The 18,477-nt window shown below is 51.9% G+C and overlaps 1 protein-coding gene across 6 annotated transcripts; it reads right to left on the reverse strand.

The window, feature by feature from the left end:
* Positions 1 to 503: 503 nt before the first annotated feature.
* On the reverse strand, positions 504 to 15,663 carry SLC2A10 (solute carrier family 2 member 10). Of its 6 annotated transcripts, XR_011996878.1 has the most exons (6): positions 15,552 to 15,663; positions 6,577 to 7,860; positions 5,955 to 6,077; positions 4,270 to 4,405; positions 4,006 to 4,114; positions 504 to 2,027 (listed from the first exon to the last, which is right to left on the reverse strand). XR_011996878.1 is itself a non-coding variant. In XM_026014702.2 (5 exons), exons 1-5 carry the CDS (start codon positions 15,553 to 15,555, stop codon positions 1,949 to 1,951), a joined length of 1,626 nt encoding a protein of 541 aa, XP_025870487.1. In that variant the 5' UTR covers positions 15,556 to 15,625; the 3' UTR covers positions 504 to 1,948. The 6 variants fall into 6 exon arrangements, 4 of the variants coding, with proteins under 4 accessions (XP_025870487.1, XP_025870486.1, XP_025870484.1 ...); XM_026014702.2 differs by lacking the exon at positions 4,006 to 4,114 and having other exon boundaries at positions 15,552 to 15,625; XM_026014701.2 differs by lacking the exons at positions 4,006 to 4,114; positions 15,552 to 15,663 and adding an exon at positions 14,833 to 14,938.
* Positions 15,664 to 18,477: the final 2,814 nt, after the last annotated feature.

The following is an 18,477-nucleotide window of genomic DNA, read 5'->3' on the forward strand; positions in this document are numbered from 1 at the left end:
TCGCATCTCTGTAGAACGAGTGCCGTTTCGACATGAACTCTGGTTGCAATTTTTGTTTAGGTTAATGAGTAAGACGAAAGTAAAACAATGATGTTGCTCAGGACGCCTTCACCAGTGATGTGGGCAACCTGTCTGTTGCATTGGGTAATAGTGTTTGGGAGTGGAAAAATATTCCCTCAATGTTTAGGGCCTCAATGTCTCAGCTACGGATGCGACAGTCACACTCACCAGGTTAATTTGCATTATTCACATTTTATCCATCGCATTCTTAAAGTGGGAACATCAAGGAAACAATAAGTCAAGCCCTGTCTTGTAGTGCCCCCCATCCCTGTGGTCCCAGTTCACTCCCCGTGGGCAGTTCTGAGTGACCAGCATGACGTCTTGTACACAGAATCGGGAGATGTGCAGGATCTCCCCCGTGTCTCTCATTAGACACCCTAGACGCCAAGTAGTCTCAAGAGCACAGATGATGGTGAAATGTAGCAAAATAAGGAAGCGATGAGTTTTTAGTATTTATTACTTTTATTTTTAATATAATTTATTGAAATATTCAATAATTTAATATCTATAAACAGCTATGTTTAACAACCAGCTGGCAAAAGTCTCGAAAACTTAACAACGGGCTCTCACAAGTGAGTACGAGGGGCCTCCAGCACACCACGGGGTACAAGGGAAGCATCTAGAACAAGAGGAGAGAGGTCGAGGGGCCAGAGTCCACTGGGCGTGAAGCAGGCACAGATAATGAAGCGTCGTCCCACACCAGCTCTTCATGTTCCTCGGCATCCGGGAACTCACTCTTGCCCGTCTCTTCCTCTGCTGACCTCAGATCTGAGATTCTTGCTCAGTCTCCATCTGACTCACCCCTCAGGGGCTGACCCTTAACAATGTCCCAAAGGTGGGGACCTGGGTAACTGAGGGTGAGCAGAAACCTCCCTGACCCTGTGGCCCTGACTAGCTGAATGGGACCAACTGAAGACCCTCCTGCAGGAAGGCAGGGGTTAAGGACACGCCCAGGGGCCTAATCATCCCCATTCTGCAGATGTGGGAACTGAGGATAGTGAGAGCCGTTAGTCACCCAAGGTCAACAGCTGCCAGGGGACCGAGGCAATGCCAACAAGCCCAGCTTGGCAGCCCCCCAAACCCACCTCCTTTCTGCATAGCTCTCCTGCAGCATCCTAGAAACAGCTCCTGGAGCTTGCTTCCTGCACCTTGGGTTTTAGTGCACACCATTCTGGAATTCTATTTATTGCTCCCCTAATTAAAACTCACATCCCCTAAAGAGATGGCCAGTCACTTGAGGGCAGGGCCCATGCTGAATACACGTTCTATGAGCAGCATTTAGAATTCCAGTTCATTGGCATCAGAAGCAATCTTAAGAACTCCTTGGTCAGGGTCCCCCATTGTACATATGGGGAAACCGAGGCCTATGGTCCTACGGCAAGGACCCCAGAAAAGCAGGACTGGAACTCAACATCTTATCCACCAATCTGAGTTGGTGAATGATAGAAGCAGGCTTCCGCCTCACCAGAAAGTCCCAGCCAGATGGGAAAAGAGAGCAGAGACTGAAGTATCTTTGTCTGGATTTGGGGGTGACACCAGAGGAGACTTCCTTCCAGGCGCTGGTACCCTAGAGGTTCTTTGAGGAAGCCCATGGAGCAACAGACTCCATGAGATGTTTTCATTATACATACTGCGGGGATGTGCGGGGACAGTGGGGAAACTCAGGCAAGAAGGCGGATCCTCAGGGCCTCTCAGAGCCTGAGGTTCAAAATGAAGACTTTTGGGTTCTCAAACTTTCTCCTCTTTCACCTGGGCCCCAAAGACCTCTTCTGGAGCAGAGATGACTCTTACGGAGCCACCTAAAACAGTGCTCCAGGGGCCAGACAAGCGGGGAGCTGAGGAGTCTGCTACAGCCATGGTTCCAGCATGTTCCAGGCAGATGGACTCCTCAGGAGGCTGCAGAGACCTCGATGCGGGTGTACGGGATGCCGGCGGAGCTCTGCCTGTGGCCAAAGCTCAGAGCAAACCTGTCAAGCAGAGAGTGGGGGGGGGGGGGGTCTCTGTCTCTGTCTCTGTGGCCTCTGATGTCAGGGACTGAAGTGGTGACTGCCAGGCCCTGTCAGAGCCCCTAACTTTCAGTCTCCTCCTCAGGTCACAGCAGACTCAGCTTCCTTGCCCCACAGGCTGGCCCAGGCTCCGCCACGTGACCCGAGTCCCCAGGTCCAGCCTGCCACTCCCCTCGGCTGCGATCACAACCTGCTTTACCCCAAAGCTGGCTTCTACCTGCCTTTCGGCCTCCTTAGCTCCTCATCCCAGAGGAGGGGTTCTGGAATCTTCTCCCAAGAAAGCCAGTATGGCAGAGATTCCAGGTGGCTCCTAGTACCTGGACTCCCCCCTTTTAAGCCTAGTAACAGTACCTTGATTTTTAGCTGGGCACACAGCTCCCCAGATTATAGCCTCTGTTTCTCAGCCTCCCCCACATGTAGGTGTAGCCAGATTCTGTCCAAAGGATGCAGGTGGAAGTGACGTGAGCATCTTTCAGGTTGTGTGTCCCCTCCCACCTTCCCTCTTGCAGGACCGTGGTGGCTCACTGTCACAGGCCATGTGGGAAAGGTAATTATCAAAGGGAGGGTGGAGCCACCAGAGAAGGAACTTGCAACCCTGGATGACCTCTCAGAGCACAGCCGCCACCCCAGCCCTGGACCCCTACATCCAGACCATTCTGAGCAGCCAGATCTATTTCCTAACCAATAGGGTTGGGCTGCTGAGTGACCTGCAGGGGGGCCATCCGACAAATTGGGGGTGTTCCACCAGCAGAGAACCCTCAGGGTTGGGGTGGAGCAGGTTAGAGGCTTTTGCACTAGACTAGTGCTGCATCCCTTCAGGGGCCAGGATGGGGTGGCACTTGGCAGGAGATGCAGGAGGCAAGTTCCAACTCCATATTAGAAGCTGATCTTTTTAGTCATTTAGGGCCTCCCAGGAGTAGAAAGGGCAGTCAGGTGCTGGTGACTCCCTTTACTACAAGAAGTAACCAGGGGCATTTGCCAAGGATATTTAGGATTGTAGAGTTTTTAGGTCCCTTCTGATGCTCCTATTCCTCTCATTTCTTATTTGAATGGCCCCCAAGGCTCCATGATGCTAAGATTCTGAACTTCTCTCTATGACCTAAAGACCTTACATGATCAAGCTCCTACCAGCTTGGCTGAGCTGATCTTCTACCCCTCCTGCCATGCTTCCCTCTGTTCCAGCCGCACTGGCTTCCTTGTGGTTCCTTGCACATGCCAGATACACTCCCAACCACAGGACCTTTGCACATACTGTTCCCTCTACCTGGAAAGCTCCTCCCCCTCATCTCTACGCAGCTGTCTCCTTCTCACACATTTATTTATTTATTTATTTACTTATTTACTTATTTATTTTTAAAGATTTTATTTATTCACGAGAGGCACATAGAGGCAGAGACACAGGCAAGAGGGAGAAGCAGGCTCCTCAAGGGGAGCCCAATGCAGGACTCAATCTGGGACCCCAGAATCATGACCTAAGCCAAAGGCAGATGCCCAACTGCTGAGTCACCCAGGTGTCCCTCCTTCTCAGGCATTTAAATTGCACCTCCTCCGAGGTCCCCCCTCTCTGACTACCCACTCTAATTTAGCCACAACCCTGCTCTGCCAATCAGGCCTTCTCAACGTACTTCACTCTGTTTCATTTTCTCCCAGATACATATCACTAACCAAAATGCTCTTGTTGCTGCATTTATTGGCTTATTTATTTTCTGTTCCCACTTCTCCAATAGAATGGAAGCTCCAGGAGGACAAGGACCTTGCCCATCATACTCTTGGCCATGTCTCCTAAGGCCCAGACATGGCCTGGAACATAATAGGGATTTAATAAACTCCTAAAGAATCAGTAGATTAAGCCCACAGGTCTTTGTGTGTGACTTTAAAAGGCCACAATTAGACTATTTTCTCTAAGCTTCTATGACTCTTAAGATTCTACTACTCTGACCTTATGTGATTCCATAACCGCATGGTCTTAAAATTCTCATGAGCTGGGGCCTCACAGTCAAATGAAACTCTGCTGGAGGAGGACACAAACAACTCCAGGAAAACAGCTCCTGCACGAAGACAAGACAAAACTGACAGCGTCCGGGCACTAAGACAGTCAGGAGGAGGAGAAAATCAGTCTCTTGCAAAGAGAAAGTACGAGAAGTAAATCCTGAACTGATCTGCTCAGGGTGTGATGTGAGTCTTTCGCCCTGTCTCCTCTTACCGTCTCCTCTGGAACTGCTGGTCTATCTCTGCCAATGACAGACCTTTCGTTTCAGGAACAAATGAGTAGATGAAGCCCAGGCTGAGGACAGCGGTCAGCCCGTAGAGCAGGAAGGTCCAGGACAAGCCAATGGTACCTGGGAACAGGAGGGCAGGAGCGTGAGCAGAGGTGCAGCCTGGCTAGCCGGCTGGTTCCAGAGAGGGCACTGCGAGTCAGTTCCCCCAAAGCAAATTCTCCAGATGTCTGATTTGCAGAATGAAGAGAACAAGCTGTCAGGTAAGTAGGACTGGTTATCCCAGAGGCAGGCAAAGGACCAGGGCCCAGATGTGCAAACACAGATGAGGACATCTGGTCTGCATGGGAAACCCACTCACCCACACCTAAAACACTACCCAGAGGACTGAGTTCATAATCTGAAAACAGGAATGGCCTTTACTTTAGCAGCAAAATAGTTTCAGGCTTGGCCCAGCCCAGCCCCTAAGGAAAAAAGATCCTCAGAAATTTCATAAACTGGTTATTGGGTGAATGAATTGAGTATCCAGGGAATAAGGTTTCAGCCCATTTGGCCTGTGTCTGACTCCCAGATCGTACCCCAGCCCCTGTCTCTTCCTGGAGCCTCTGGGGAGGGCCAGGGTTTCAGGGCCAGCAACCTGGACCACCGGGGTGACTCTGGCTCCTTAGGAGGCCATCAGTCCAGATCAGAGAAAGGAGACAGTGAGGGGAGGGCTTTGTTGAGGCAGAAGCATCGATGACCTTCCAGAGCCATGGCCATTCTCCCCTTTAGAGGCCAGGACCTCTGAGTAACCTTCCCTGACCAGCTGGGCCTCCACTTAATCCTCACAGCTACAGTGAAGAAGATGCGGGGTGGGTGAGTACCAGAGCACCACACTCAGGCCTCCAGACTCCCCCCACCCCATCACCCCGGGGAGTTGTTCTCTCCCCTACCACAGCAATCACAGATGGCTTCCAGATGGAGGATTTTCCCCTTCTTCAGCCTCAATTTCCAGGCTGTCAATCAAGCTGGCCCACTACTTGATGGGGCCTGGAACCATCTAAGGTAGAAGGTAGACATCTAAGGTCATGTCTTCTCTTTGTCTGTCAGCCTCTCCTCCCCCCTTTGAAGATACTAGTCTCTGATTCTATTTTGAGGAGACAACCCCTTCTACCTCTGTCTGTGTGGTTGGGTGAAGCCATTCCCCACCGGCCCTGACTCCAGGGGGTGCTAAATGCCCCAGGCCCGGGCATCAGAGTCTTGCAGCCTTCTAGCCGTAGATGGGCATGCAGTCTTGCTGAACCAACAGGAGCCCATCCCAGGACATGGGCAAGAGCACGGGGAAAGAAATACTCTTTCTTGAATGCCATACTTCAAGATCTGCAGGTGCCACCCCTGCCACCATGAGGTGGGTCTGGCTGAGACAGAAGCTGACAGCATGGGAGGCAGAGCAGAAAGAGAGCAGGGCCGGGCGACAGCTTTATGGCAGCCCAGGGATCAGCAGTGCTTAAAGCTGTCCACTGTCCACCTTTCTGTGATTTATGACAAAAATCCTCCCTTTTGTTCATCAGCTAGTTTGCCCTGGCTTTTCTGTCACTTAGACCCAGTCAGATATGGAAGTCCTGGCTGTCTGGAGACAAGTGTTCTTGGATCTAGAAGGGATCAGACCATGGAATTAGGCCAGAGGACTCACCAATGAGGTCGAGGAAGGAGAGGCTGACAAGGAGGTTGCAGGCCCAGTTGAAGCTGTTACAGAAGGCGAAGGCTCGGCCCCGGATCTCCATGGGATAGATCTCGCTAAGGACAAGCCAGGTCACTAGGACAGGAAAGCAGGGAGGACTTGTGGGCTGTGGTGGGAACTGGGGCCTGGCCCCCATGGCTCAGCGGACAGCCCCATGACAATGTGACTCAAGCAGAATGTCAGGCCCCTGACACCCAGTCCTCCCACTGCCTCCCCGATATCCCTGCAAGAACCCCTTTCTAGTAAACCTTTTGAAAGATCGATCCAGGGGCAAATTCAGGTTTCATGAGGCCCAAAGCTTAAATAATTTGGGGACCTTTATAAGAAAGGCCCCCACACTAGGAACAGAAAATTAAGCCCTTGGAAGGAGAGCGTGCAAGTAAGCAAGGAGTCCTTAAAGCGTAAGCTTCATTGGCTTCATGGTCAAGCCATCTCTAGACCCTGAGACCTGAGGTCACCTCTGAGACCCTGAGACCCTGAGGTCACCTCTGAGACCCTGACTGACACGTCCCCAACCTTTCTGCTGGGTGGGGTAAAAGGCTGCAGAGTTACCTGCAAGAGAACTCCCACCTACCTGGTCCAAATCCAAAGGAGAAGGCACTCACAAAGACCATCATGCAGACCAGTGCAGTCCAGTGCAGCAAGGCACGCTCTGGGGCAGGATGGGGTGCAGGGGAGGCAGTGCTTAAGGCCATTCGCAGGGGAGGGGCTGTGGGGTTCCCAGCTCTGGGATGAAGCTTGATTTTCTTAGAGGTTGACAAGACTGGCTTCCCTTGGTTCTCACTGGTTGTTGGCAATGGAAGTGGAGTGATGCCCCTCGGCAGGCTAGGGTCTCCAGGGAGGCCTGACAGCCTAGTGGCGTTGGGCATGGCCAGGCAACTCGGACCAGAGTCCATGGGTGCGGCAAAGCTGACAAGGCCTATGCCACTGACCGACAAGGCCATAAGGGCACAGCCAGCCAGTAATAGGGCTCTGCGGCCCGCTCGGTCCACCAGTCCCATGGCAGCCAGGGTAGCCACCACCTTCACCGCACCAAGTCCCACAGAGGCCAGCACAGCTGAGGAGCCCCCACGGAAGCCAACCGAGTGGAAGATGGTAGAGGCATAGCAAAGCACATTGGGCTGCCCTGTTAGCTGCTGGAAAATCACTAGCCCCAGCCCCACCACAGTCCGGCCTCGCATGTTATCCCGTGCCCTGAAGAGGTCCAGAAGGGAGTATCTCGGCCTCCCCAGGCCCAGCTTGGTGGCCTCTCCTCCCTGGAGAGGAATGAGGTCCTTGTTGGCTGCAGCTTTGGTGGTACCAGCAGGGAGACAGAAGAGGCTGAGGGACTGCAGAAGAGCAGGTGCAGCGGCCCAGCCAAACATATGCCTCCATCCCCCGGGGGCACCAGCCAGTGCATAGTTGAGTGCATAGGACAGCAGGATGCCCAGGGTGATGCCGGCCTCATAGAGGGACACCAGCACTCCCCGCTGCCGTGGCCCCACCAGCTCTGACACATAAATACAGCAGGCCATGGAGGAGAGGGAGATGGCAAAGCCAGCCACCAAGCGGCCCAGGACCAGCCAGGCCAGGGAGCCAGCCAGGCCTAGGCTCAGGCTGCCTGCCAAAAGCACCAAGTTGCTGCCGAGGATGGCTTGTTTCCTGCCATACTGGTCGATGAAGATGCCCCCCACCAGGGAGGCGAGGAGAGCCCCCAGGAGCAGGCTGCCCACCAGGAGCTCCTGCTCCAAGCAGGATAGCCCAAAGTCAAGCTGCAGGGGCAGCAGGGCACCTGATACAACTGCCAGTTCATAACCAAAGGTCAGGCCACCCAGCAAAGACACAGAGGCACACAGGGGCAGGAGCAGTTGGGGATGGCCTGGAAAACAAAAGTGACAGGAGCAGAGTTCAGGATGGTTCCTTACCAGAGCATCATCCATCTGTCAACCCCTCATCTATCCACCCAGCTATTCCATCTATTCACCTGTCCGTCCATCTACCCATCCATTCATTGATCCATCCATCTTTCATCCATCCACTCCTTCCTTCACCTACCCACCCCTCCATCCATCTACTGTCATTCACCTATCTATCCATCTACTGATCCATTCATCCATCCATCAATCCATTCATCCATTCATCAATACATTCATCTATCCATCCACTTCTTCCCTCATCCCTCCCTACATGCATCCAGTTCATCCATTTACCCACCCACTCCATCCATTTATTCACTCATCCATCTACTCATGCAGGCTTTCATGCATCTATCCATCCATTCATCAATCCACTTCAATCTTCATCCATCTCTCCTTCATCCCCATCCATCCATCCATTCCATCCATTTATCCAGCCATCCAATTACACATGCATGAATGCATGCATTCATCATTCATCATCCATCCATCCATCCATCTACTACATCTATTCATCTATTCAGCTATTTATTAATCAATCTATCCATCCATCCCTTCATCATCTCCTCCTCTATCCATCCATTTGCTCCGTCTACCACATATTCATCCATCCATTTGGTCATTCATATACTTCTTAATTCACCATCCATCTATTGACACATCTATCCACACATACATCCATTCATCCACCAATCTTTGTATTCCATCCCTTATGTACCCATTCACACACTTACCCATCCGTCTATGCATCCATTCATCCAATCATTCAAAAACTTATTTATCTGGCATCTACAACATGCCAGACTGTTCGTGGGGCTTTCAATACAGTAGTGTGCTCAAGCACCTGATATTCTAGTAGCAAAAGGCAGACGATAAATAAATATATATATAACTTCAGGTGATAGGTGTCATTAAAAAAAGCAAGTGGATTGAAAATGATGGAGGAGTTCTATTTTAAATAGGGTAGTCAGTTAAGGCCTCTCAAAGAAGATTTGAACAGAGATCTGAATTAAGTGAGGGTGAAAGCCATATAAAATCTGGGAGAAGAATATTCTAAACAGAGGGAATAGCAAAATAAAAGCCCTGAAGCAAGATAGTTTTGAGAATTAATAGCTAGTGCTTATATGACACTAAGTGCTAGACCCTGTTTTAAAAACTTCATATGCATTTACTTATTTAATTCTTAAAACAACCCTATAACATATTAGTATTAGTACCATCCTCCAAGCTCAGAGAAGTTAAGAAACTTTCTCATGGTCACAGAGCAAGTGAGTGACGGATGCAGCTAGAGAGTGCAAGCTTTTAATCACAGTGCTTTCAGTAAGGAGGCCAAGGTGGCTGGAGCCATAGGAGATAATGAGGAAGGAGAAGCAGGCAGGGGCCAGATCACATGGAACTTTTTAGGTCATGAAGATAGTAATGAATCCTCAGTGGATGGAGGCAGTCTTTGAAGGCTTGAGCTGGGAAGAGAGAGCAGTTACCAGCACATGTGGTTCCTGAGCACTTAAAATATGGCTAAAGTGACTAATGAACTGAATTTTTCAATTTTATTTAATTTTCACTAATTTAAATGTAAAAATAGCCACATGTGGCTAGCAGCCAGCCACCATACTGGCAGTACACTTACAGGTTACTCTTAATTCACATACTTACACTTAGATATTTCTAGAGGCATCTGGAGTAACCTAGCAGTATCACACCCACACCCACCCTGGACCTGACAAGAATATTCATAATACTACAGTCAGATTCACTGAGTGTTTTCTCTGAAGTAGGCATTGCTTTGGGCACTTAAATGCAGTAACACATTTGACTTAATATAACTTCATGTGGTGGGCTTTTGAATTATTTATGAATGAACAAACTGACCATCAGAGGGGAAGTGACTTGTCTAAGGTCAAAAGTAGTCAGTAGCTAAGCCCAGACTCAGAGCCGGGCGGTCTGACTCCACAATCCACACCCTTAACCACTCCATTACAAACCCTTGGCATGTTATGCTTTTGCGCTGTTCTCTCCTACCTCTACCTTTCCGCATCTCTGTTAGGCAATTCTTGTGTGGGAGGTGTGGGGGGTAGGGGGTGGGGTGGAGTTTCACGGGTGGAAGGCTCAGCTCCCAATTCTGCTCACCCTTCTCCCTCCCACCCTGCCTCTGGGAAATCACCGCCTCCCTTTCCCTGGCTGGTCCTGCACCTCCTGTTCATGACCATCAACGAGCACCCTAGGAAGATGACAGTACCAAGGTCCTGCCCTGTCTTCACCTCCCTTTGCCCCATCTCCCTCGGTTCCTGGAGCCTACTTCCAGAAGGGAAGGTACTTCCAGGCCATGTGAGGCAATCAAGTGAAAACAGAATTTGTTTGCCATTTCCTCAGTTCTCTGGAGCTGAAAGGGAACCCAGCCAAGGAGCTCAGAGGCCAAGCTGACTGTCCACAGGTCGCGTTGGAAAATGCATCGGGGGGATGCCTGGGTGGCTCAGCGGTTGAGCATCTGCCTTTGGCTCAGGGCATGATCCTGGATTCCTGGGATCGAGTCCCACATCGGGCTCCTTGCATGGAGCCTGTTTCTCCCTCTGCCTGTGTCTCTGCCTCTCTGTGTCTCTCATGAATAAATAAAATAAAATATTAAACAACAACAAAAAAAAGGAAAATGCATCGGGGCAGCTTTGGGTCACAGTGGTTTAAGAGCAGAACAGCAAAAATAATAGTGAAATAATATAGTACTGATAACAGGTGTCATTTATTGAGTAGCTCCCCTATGTAAAGACTTCAGTGCCTTCTCTCAACCCATCTTTGTAACAACCCCTAGATGGTATAGCTACAGTTATCCCCATTTTAGAGATGGGGAAAGTAAGGCTCAGAGTGTTCCCACAGCTGGGAGGCAACAGGATCAGGACTCCAACGTTGATCCATCTGACTCCCAAACCCATATACTTAAGAGCTTTGCCGAATGGACTTCAAGTAAGGACAATCAAAGGTAGGTGGGGTGTGAGAGAGAGCAGCAGTGCAGCGTCAGGGGTGGTGGGGGGAGACAGATGTGTTAGCTCTCAGGAAAACCCAGTCACAGAGCACTGCAAACCAACAGTGCCCCAAGGAACTACGAAGGACAGCCCCCAGGGAGTCAGGGCCATTGGAAAGACTAGGGAAGCACATCCCCTTCCTTAAGCCATGGCTCCCGTCCTCTGCTCTAGTAAGTCCTAACTCCTTAGCTGGTGGCCCCCAGCCAAACTCCTCAGTCATACCCTTCCCCAGCTCTGTCCCCACTTCCCCTCCTGCCTCCCACAAGCCCAGTGCACACTTGTTCCCAGCACAACCATCCACTTTCACGCCCCTCTGCTCTCCCTGCATCGCCTGGGTCCCCACTCATCCTCGTCAGGCCCGCTCGCGGTCACCTCTCCAAAGGGCTTTGAGTTGTATGTGTCTGCTGTTTGGCATCGCCCCTCTCTGTTGGGGTGCTGCCCTTCCCTGTGCTTTGTCTCTCAGTCTCCTGGTTTGGGTAGAAATGACTCCCCCCCCCCTCACCCCCCCTCCCCGGCCTGGCTCCAGGGCATCCATGACCCAGATCTGAACAACCAGCAGGTTCCCAGGCCCTGGGCAGCGATGAACAAGTGCTGACCCTGGGCTGGGCCACTGTGTTTACTCACTAAAAATGCAAAGCTGGTAGTCTACATGTCTGGAGCAGCTGGGGGCCATCTTCCCCTTTGGAGGGGTGTCCCCGACAACACTGCCTGAGCCCCAGCTCCTGAAGCCATGAATGTCTTAGTGACTAAGAAATAGCTTTTTTCTTTTTCTCTTCTTCCTACTTTTTTCCTTTTCTTTTCTCTTCTTCTCTTCTTTCCCTTTCCCCTTTCCCTTTTCCTTTCCTTTCTCCTTTCCTTTCCTTTCCTTTCCTTTCTCCTTCCCTTTCCTTTTTCCTTCCCTTTCCTTTCCTTTCCTTTCCTTTCCTTTCCTTTCCTTTCTTCTTAAGGTAATTCAGGGGAGGCCCTGGCTAATTCCTGTACGTCTTCCTCCACTTTCCAAGCCACATTTTTCACTTCCCACCACCTCTGCATTGCCCTGTCCCTTGCTGACACCGTCTCAGGTTTGTGGGTGCGGCTTCCTTGTTAAAAAGGGCAGGGCGGCAATGGAGACTTACCGTCTGTGCCTCCTGAGCCCCAGCCCCCGACCTGACACCCCAGAGGGGCTCCTTCTGCCAAATAAGCCAATGACTGAGTTGGAGACTAGGGAGGCGTCACCACATGGCATTGCAAGGACTGCCTCAGGCACATGTGAACGTCAAAGGATGCTACATGACAGCCGGGGGGCGGGGGGGGGCGGGGGGGGGTGCTGGGACAGCCTAAGTCATTCTGCTCAGAGCCCTCAAGAGCTGAAGTCCTTACAGTGTCCTTCAATGCTCTGCTGGATCTGCCTGTGCTCGCTCGCTCTCTCTCTCTCTCTCTCTCAGCTCGGCCATGCCAGCTTCCTTGCTGTTCCTCCTCATTCCTGTGTGACTCAACCCAAGACTTTTTACCACCTGTCCCCTCTGCTAGGAGAGCCCTCTCCCTCCATCCCTCCCCTCTCGCCCAATGGCCTGTACTCAAACACGGCCTTCTCCTGAGGCCTTCTCCACCCAACTCCCCATCACATCACTTCCCATGCCCTTCCCTGCTTGCTCTCCATAGTCCTTCTCACCATCTGAAAGAGCTATGTATTTGACATATTTATCCTTCTCTCCAACCAGAGTGCCAGTCCCAAAAGGAACAGGAATCGTTTGTCCTTAGCCGCTCCCTGACGCTGATGACAGTTCCTGGAGCTCAGGAATAATTGTTGAATAAACAGATGATTGAATGAAGGGACTCTGGGGGCTTAGGGAATCCAGAGAGGAAGGGTCTTGGCTCTTGAGGGAGACGTTTCTTTGGAGAGGTCTAAGGTCTGAAAGGGACCACACTCCACAGGAAGTAAGAGTAAATTCTGGCCCCCAAAGGAGGGCCCAGCCTGGGTTTGGGAACTGGTCTCCCTTTCTATGAATTATCTGTAAGTGCACCTGGGGGGGGGGGGGGGGGGGGGCCTCAGTCAGCTAAACGTCCCTCTCTTGATTTCAGCTCAGGTCATGATCTCAAGGTCGTGAGATTGAGCCCCATAACAGGCTCTCTGCTGAGTGTGGAGCCTGCTTAAGATTCTCTCTCTCCCTCTCTCTGTCCCTCCCTTTACCTGTATACACACATACTCTCTCTTTCCTTCCCTCTCTCTAAAAACAACAAAAAAGTTGTATGTGAAGCTGTCTCACACTGGAGGAAATGCCCTTAATCCCCTAAACCCCTTACTGTGGAGGTCAGAGCTTCCCAGGGAGAGAATCAAGGATCACGGGAAGGGGAAAGAAGTCAGGTTTCAGGTGCATGGATCACCAGCTAGTTGCAAGTCCCAGGGAGCCTCCTGTTGGTGACACCAGAATAGCATTTCAACCAGAAGTCACAACACACTGGGTCCCTCCCCCGCCAGAGATCTGCCATGGCTTTCCCTGAAATTCCAGGGAGAAACCAGAGCTAAGCTGAACTATGCAAATATCCTCACCCAGAGGGCTGACTTCCAAACATCCTAACACACCTAATATGTACAGAGCACTCCCCACAGCCAGCCACGCCTCCCCTTCTGGAAGCCGTATCTGCATCAGCTGACTTAACCCTTACAGCAAACCTATGCCACAGGCTCAGCTGTCATTCCCATTTTACAGATGAAATGACTGAGGCACAGAGAGGTGAAGACATTGCCCGAAGTGACAGTGTGTAAGTGACAAGAGCAGAGTCCCAGCACTGGGTGGGGTAAAAAAAAGCAAAGCTCACATTGACAGATCATTTACCACGTGTAGGTGGTGTAGGTGGTGAGCCGAGCCCCTTTCATTCATTTGCTCATGTTGTTCTCAAGGCCACCTTGTGAGAAGCATCGTATGGGGGTCATTTCATAGGTGAGAATGCTGAGCGTCAGAAAGGTAGACCAGGTGATGCACCCCAGAAGCAGGAGAACGGGGGCTGGAATCCAGGTCTACACCTGGGGGCCCAATCCCTGAGACAGGGAGCCCAGGAAAGCAGCCTGGGATCTCTGTGGAGGACAGAGCTAGCCCAGGTAGCTTGCACTTCCCCCCCCTTCCCTACTTCCACCCAGGCCCAGCTCTGCCCTTGGGAGACGCTCAGTCAATAGCTGTGAATTAATGTAGGAGGCAGCAAAGGGCTAGGAGGGGCAGGTGCAAGGGACCAGGGTCAAGCTGAGTGTTGTTGGGAGAACCTCTCTGGGTCTCTGTTTTCCCTCAGGTTCTGGGGCAGGGTGCCTTGAGGGTTAAGAGCATGGATTCTGGAGTCAGAGCTGGAGTTGGTGACCATTCCTGCCATGACTCTGTGCATGAGAGGCTGGATGGTACAGTGGTTGGAATGCAGACTGAAGCCAGAATGCTGGGGTTCTATCCCAGCTCTTCTACTCCATAGCTGTGTGGCCTCAGGCAGCTCGCTTAACCTCTCTGAGCTTCCCCATCTACCAGTGTGGATAATAGCAGTATCCACCTTGTAGCGTGGCTACCTTATAGCCACTGTTGGCTATTATGTTGCTCCATAGAATAATCCAGAGTCAGTTTTTAAAACACAATTCAGGTCATGTCCCACTCCAGCTTAAACTGCTTCTCCAGTTTCCCATGCCATTTGGAATAAAACCCAAACTTCTCACCACGGCCTACAAAGTTCTACACAGTCTAGCCCCTGTCTAACTCTCTGATCTCCCTCTCACCCTTTTCCCCTTTCCCACTGTGCTTCAGCCACACTGGTCTGACCACACCAGCCCACTCATGCCTCAGGGCCTTTGCACATGCTATCCTTGCCCTCTTGTAGTTTTTTCCAGATCTTAGTACACATACTTCATCTGAGCAATGTCTCTGCACCAGCGCCTCCTACCCTGGGAGCCCTTGGCTACCTACCTACCTAACAAAGCTGCTTCCCTCAACATTTTCCCGTTTTATGTGTTCCACAGCATCTTATCGCTCTTGGAAATCATTTTATTCATTTACTCCCTTCCAGCTTCTCGACTGGAATGTCAGCTCCATGGAAGAGAGGGCTGCTGTCTGCTTTGCTCACCACTGAGTCCCCAGCCCCTGCCGCATAGTAGAGGGATGAATGCCTGAAAGACAGGGTGAGGCTCTGGATCCACAGAGAGAAATGGAAATCCTAGTTCCCTGCAGCAACAAAGCAATTCCCTATTCTCCCCCCCCCCCAAACCCACCCCTCCCAGTTCCGGATTCTAATCCATCTCCCCTCATCGAATACCTCCAAAGCGGAGGTTTTGTCTGTGTTGCTCCTGGCAGCATCCTGAGGCCTGGCCACACTTAGAAGTGGTCAGCAAACAGTCCTGCAGTTGCTCCTTTCGGAGCCTCTGTCTTTGCCGAATAGGAGCAGTTTCCCTTGCCCGGGGTGGTTGTAAGGCTTGAGGCGGTCAGGACGGGGCCTGCCCCGAGTGCGCACTTGGTATCAAGTAAAGAGCACTTTTGGGGAGGCAGAAAGGAGCAGGGAAGGAAGTGTGCCCGCGTCCCCTCCCAGCGCGCAGCCGGGCCTGCTGCCCCCACCCGACTGGGTGCCACGGGGGCGGGATGGGGCCCGCGGAGAGGCCGCGGGGGCTCCCGGCGCAGCGCCCGCTCACGACTTACCCATGGCGAGCACGACTCCCCTGCGAGCTGGGGGCACCGGGACCGGCCCGCACCCCCGCCCCGAGTCCCCGCCTCGCCGCCTCCGCCGCGCGACAAACTTTCGGGCCCGCCTCCCGCCTGCGTCCCTCCTCCCCGCCCGCCACGTCCGCCAGCCTGCGCCCCCGCGCCTGGAGGCGGGACCGAGGGGCGCAGGGACCGCCCCGGGCCTGGCTGGGGGCCCCCCCAACTATCCTGCTCTGGGCCCCTCGCCCCTGTCATCCCCGCTGGGGGGGGGGGGACCCCGCGCGCTTCCCTCTCCTGTGCGCCCCGCAGGAAGGAGCATCCTCAATCACTGCAGTCCACACTCCTAGTCTGGCCTCTCTCATGCGTCTACACTGACCAACCGGGACACTCACATACCCGACTCAGCCACTCACTCTCCCCTGGATTATTGTCCATTTGGTGGACGATTGGGTTGGGGCAGCTCCCAAGTACCCACCACAGGCACAGGGCTAGGCCTTAGCGATGGGCTGGAAGAACAGGACAGATTCTTTGCTAACAGCAAAGAATGTGGGGCTTGCTTTCCAGTGGGGGAAGAGGAGAAATACGTGCCTGCAGGAGCCGCCCCCTCCGCCCCCCCCCCCCCCCCCCCCCCGCAGTGGTAAAGGCCAAGGGGAGAAGTAAACCAGGACACTGAGGCATACAGGTGCAGGTGGCCGCAGGGAAGCAGCAGGGAAGGCTGCTCTCTAGAGGGATATCTGAGCTGAGACCTGAGGTTCCAGGGGAAAGAAAGCAGAGGCAAGGCCGGGAAGTGGTGGAAGGAGGTCGTGGAATATAAAGAAGAGCCGAAGTGAAGTTGTGGTGTCTGGAGCCCAGGGCTTGGTGGGGACAGTGGAGGGAGATGGAGTCCGAGGGAGGGGTCAGCAAGGGCCAGATCATTTAAGACCTTGGGAGGCAAGCCTAGGGAATGTGGATCTTATTCCCAAGGACACAAGAAATAATCAGAGAGTTTTAGTAGGTTATAGGGAACATGGGCAGAAACAGGGTGACCCAAGTGGAGGAGGCTGTCAGGAGGTGAGAGGGAGGTTGATCTGGACTCAAGGGATAGCAGTTGGGACACAGGAAAGTAGGCTGATGGCACATAAACTCAGAAAGGACTTGCCCACTGGGATGGGAGTGGCTTGGGGCAGAGCTCTGTTCTGGCTGTGTGATGGCTAGGGTCTCATTAGGCAGCCATGTGGATATAGGGGGGCCATTCCATATGTGAGCTCTAGAAAGGAACCGGGCTGCGGACACCCCCACAAATCTCCCTCTCAGGCAAAAATGCACGTATGAGGTCAGTGCATGGCCACAGGCTTGTCCAGTCTCTCATGGAGTGTTCACACAGACGCACTCATTCAGCAGCATTGGCCACCACGCTCTCACCCCGCGGGGATCATGTGTCACAGACACACACGGCCCTCTGGGCAAAGAAGAAGGACCTTCTGAGCCAGGGGACCCTTGTCCAGTTCTGACAGCAACAATAACTAGGGCAGCCTGAAAACAGCTCCAAAATTATTTGTTCCCTCCCCTGAAATCTAAATGGGCTTGTGACTGCTTCAACCAGTAGGTGGCACAGAGTGGCCCTGCAGACTCCTGAGGCTGGGTCACTGAGACACTGGCATCTCAAGCCCTAAAGAGTCCAACTACCCCAATGCTGCCATGCTGTGGAGAAGCCCAAGGCACACAGGCCACGTGTGGACACGTCGGCCAGCATTGTTTCCAGAACACTCCTTCAAATGATTCCAACTCCTAGCTGTTACATTTTTCCAGCTGAGACTCCCGACACAGTGGAGCAGAGACAAGCCATCCCTTCTGTTTCCAGTCTGGATTCTTGACCCACAAATTCCACAAGGGTAATAAATGGATGTTTTAAGGTAAAAAGTTCCAAAGCACACTGTTAATGCAGCAATAATAATAGGAACAATAAACTACTGAATGATAATTATACACTTTAAGTACTTTGGGTGCATTAGCTCACTACTGACCCTCACAACTGTTCAATGAGATAGTAACTTTATGACAATTTACTCCCGTTTTATAAATGAGGAAACTGAGACAAAGGGAGATAAAATAAGTGGCTTGCATAATAAATAAGTAAGACAGGTAGTGCTCAAAGACACACAATAGTATAGAGCTGAGCAGGAAGTCAAGCCCACTACTGGGGAAATCAGGCTCTTGGCCATCACACTCTACTGCCTTTCTGGGATAGAGAAGAGCCCAAGAATGGCCTCATGACTGTTGTCACATGACAATGACAATTCCTCCTCTAGAATTGTCACTTGGATGTCAGCAAGTCCTCTTGCTCTACTACAGACCCCAAAGGTTAAAGCCAGACATAGACAAGACCCCTTAACTCATGCTCTGAAACCCATTGTTCTTATTTTCTATTGCCCTTTCTGCACTGACGAAGATGTTTTGCAATGATTGGAACAGGCCAGAAAAGCTCTGAGAGCAAAGGAATGCCTAAAAGACCACATCCCCTTCTCTGCCCGTGATCACGTGCTGAGCACATACCAACCCCCACTCATGATCACACGCTCTCTGCTAGGTCTCTTGTGGTACCCCCTTGAACCTCTCCTTGCCTAGGTCTTACCCTAGGTGTTTATCTTGGGGAGGGAGAGGGTAGTTGTTAACGTTTGAGCCTACCACCTCCCTCGGCTGCCCACACCCCAAACAAATTTCTTCCTTTCTCTTTTCCAATCCCTTGTCTCTTGACTTATTGGCTTCTCTTGCAGTGAGTTAACCTGTCTGTTCCGCAGCCGTGTTGGCAGACCCATCCAAGAGCTATGCTTCTGATCTGTCCAGGTCCCACAGGGATGTAATGGTTGGCTGTGGCAGTGCTCACTCCTCAGTCTCCTGAGTTAGTGGTTATGATAGATTGATGACATGAGGGCCTCATAAAGCA

Source organism: Vulpes vulpes, chromosome 14 (genome assembly GCF_048418805.1).
Source record: "Vulpes vulpes isolate BD-2025 chromosome 14, VulVul3, whole genome shotgun sequence".
In the NCBI taxonomy this organism is placed as follows: Eukaryota; Metazoa; Chordata; class Mammalia; order Carnivora; family Canidae; genus Vulpes; species Vulpes vulpes.

Excerpts from the sequence above, each read along its gene's own strand:
- SLC2A10 (XM_026014699.2), bottom strand. The coding sequence starts at position 7,921 with ATGGATGATGCTCTGGTAAGGAACCATCCTGAACTCTGCTCCTGTCAC. Across the intron at positions 6,078-6,576 it reads CTCCTTTGGATTTGGACCAG|TGACCTGGCTTGTCCTTAGC; the intron begins GTAGGTGGGAGT and ends TTCCTGTCCTAG. Across the intron at positions 2,028-4,269 it reads CAGCAGTTCCAGAGGAGACG|GTTTGCTCTGAGCTTTGGCC; the intron begins GTAAGAGGAGAC and ends TCTGCTTGACAG.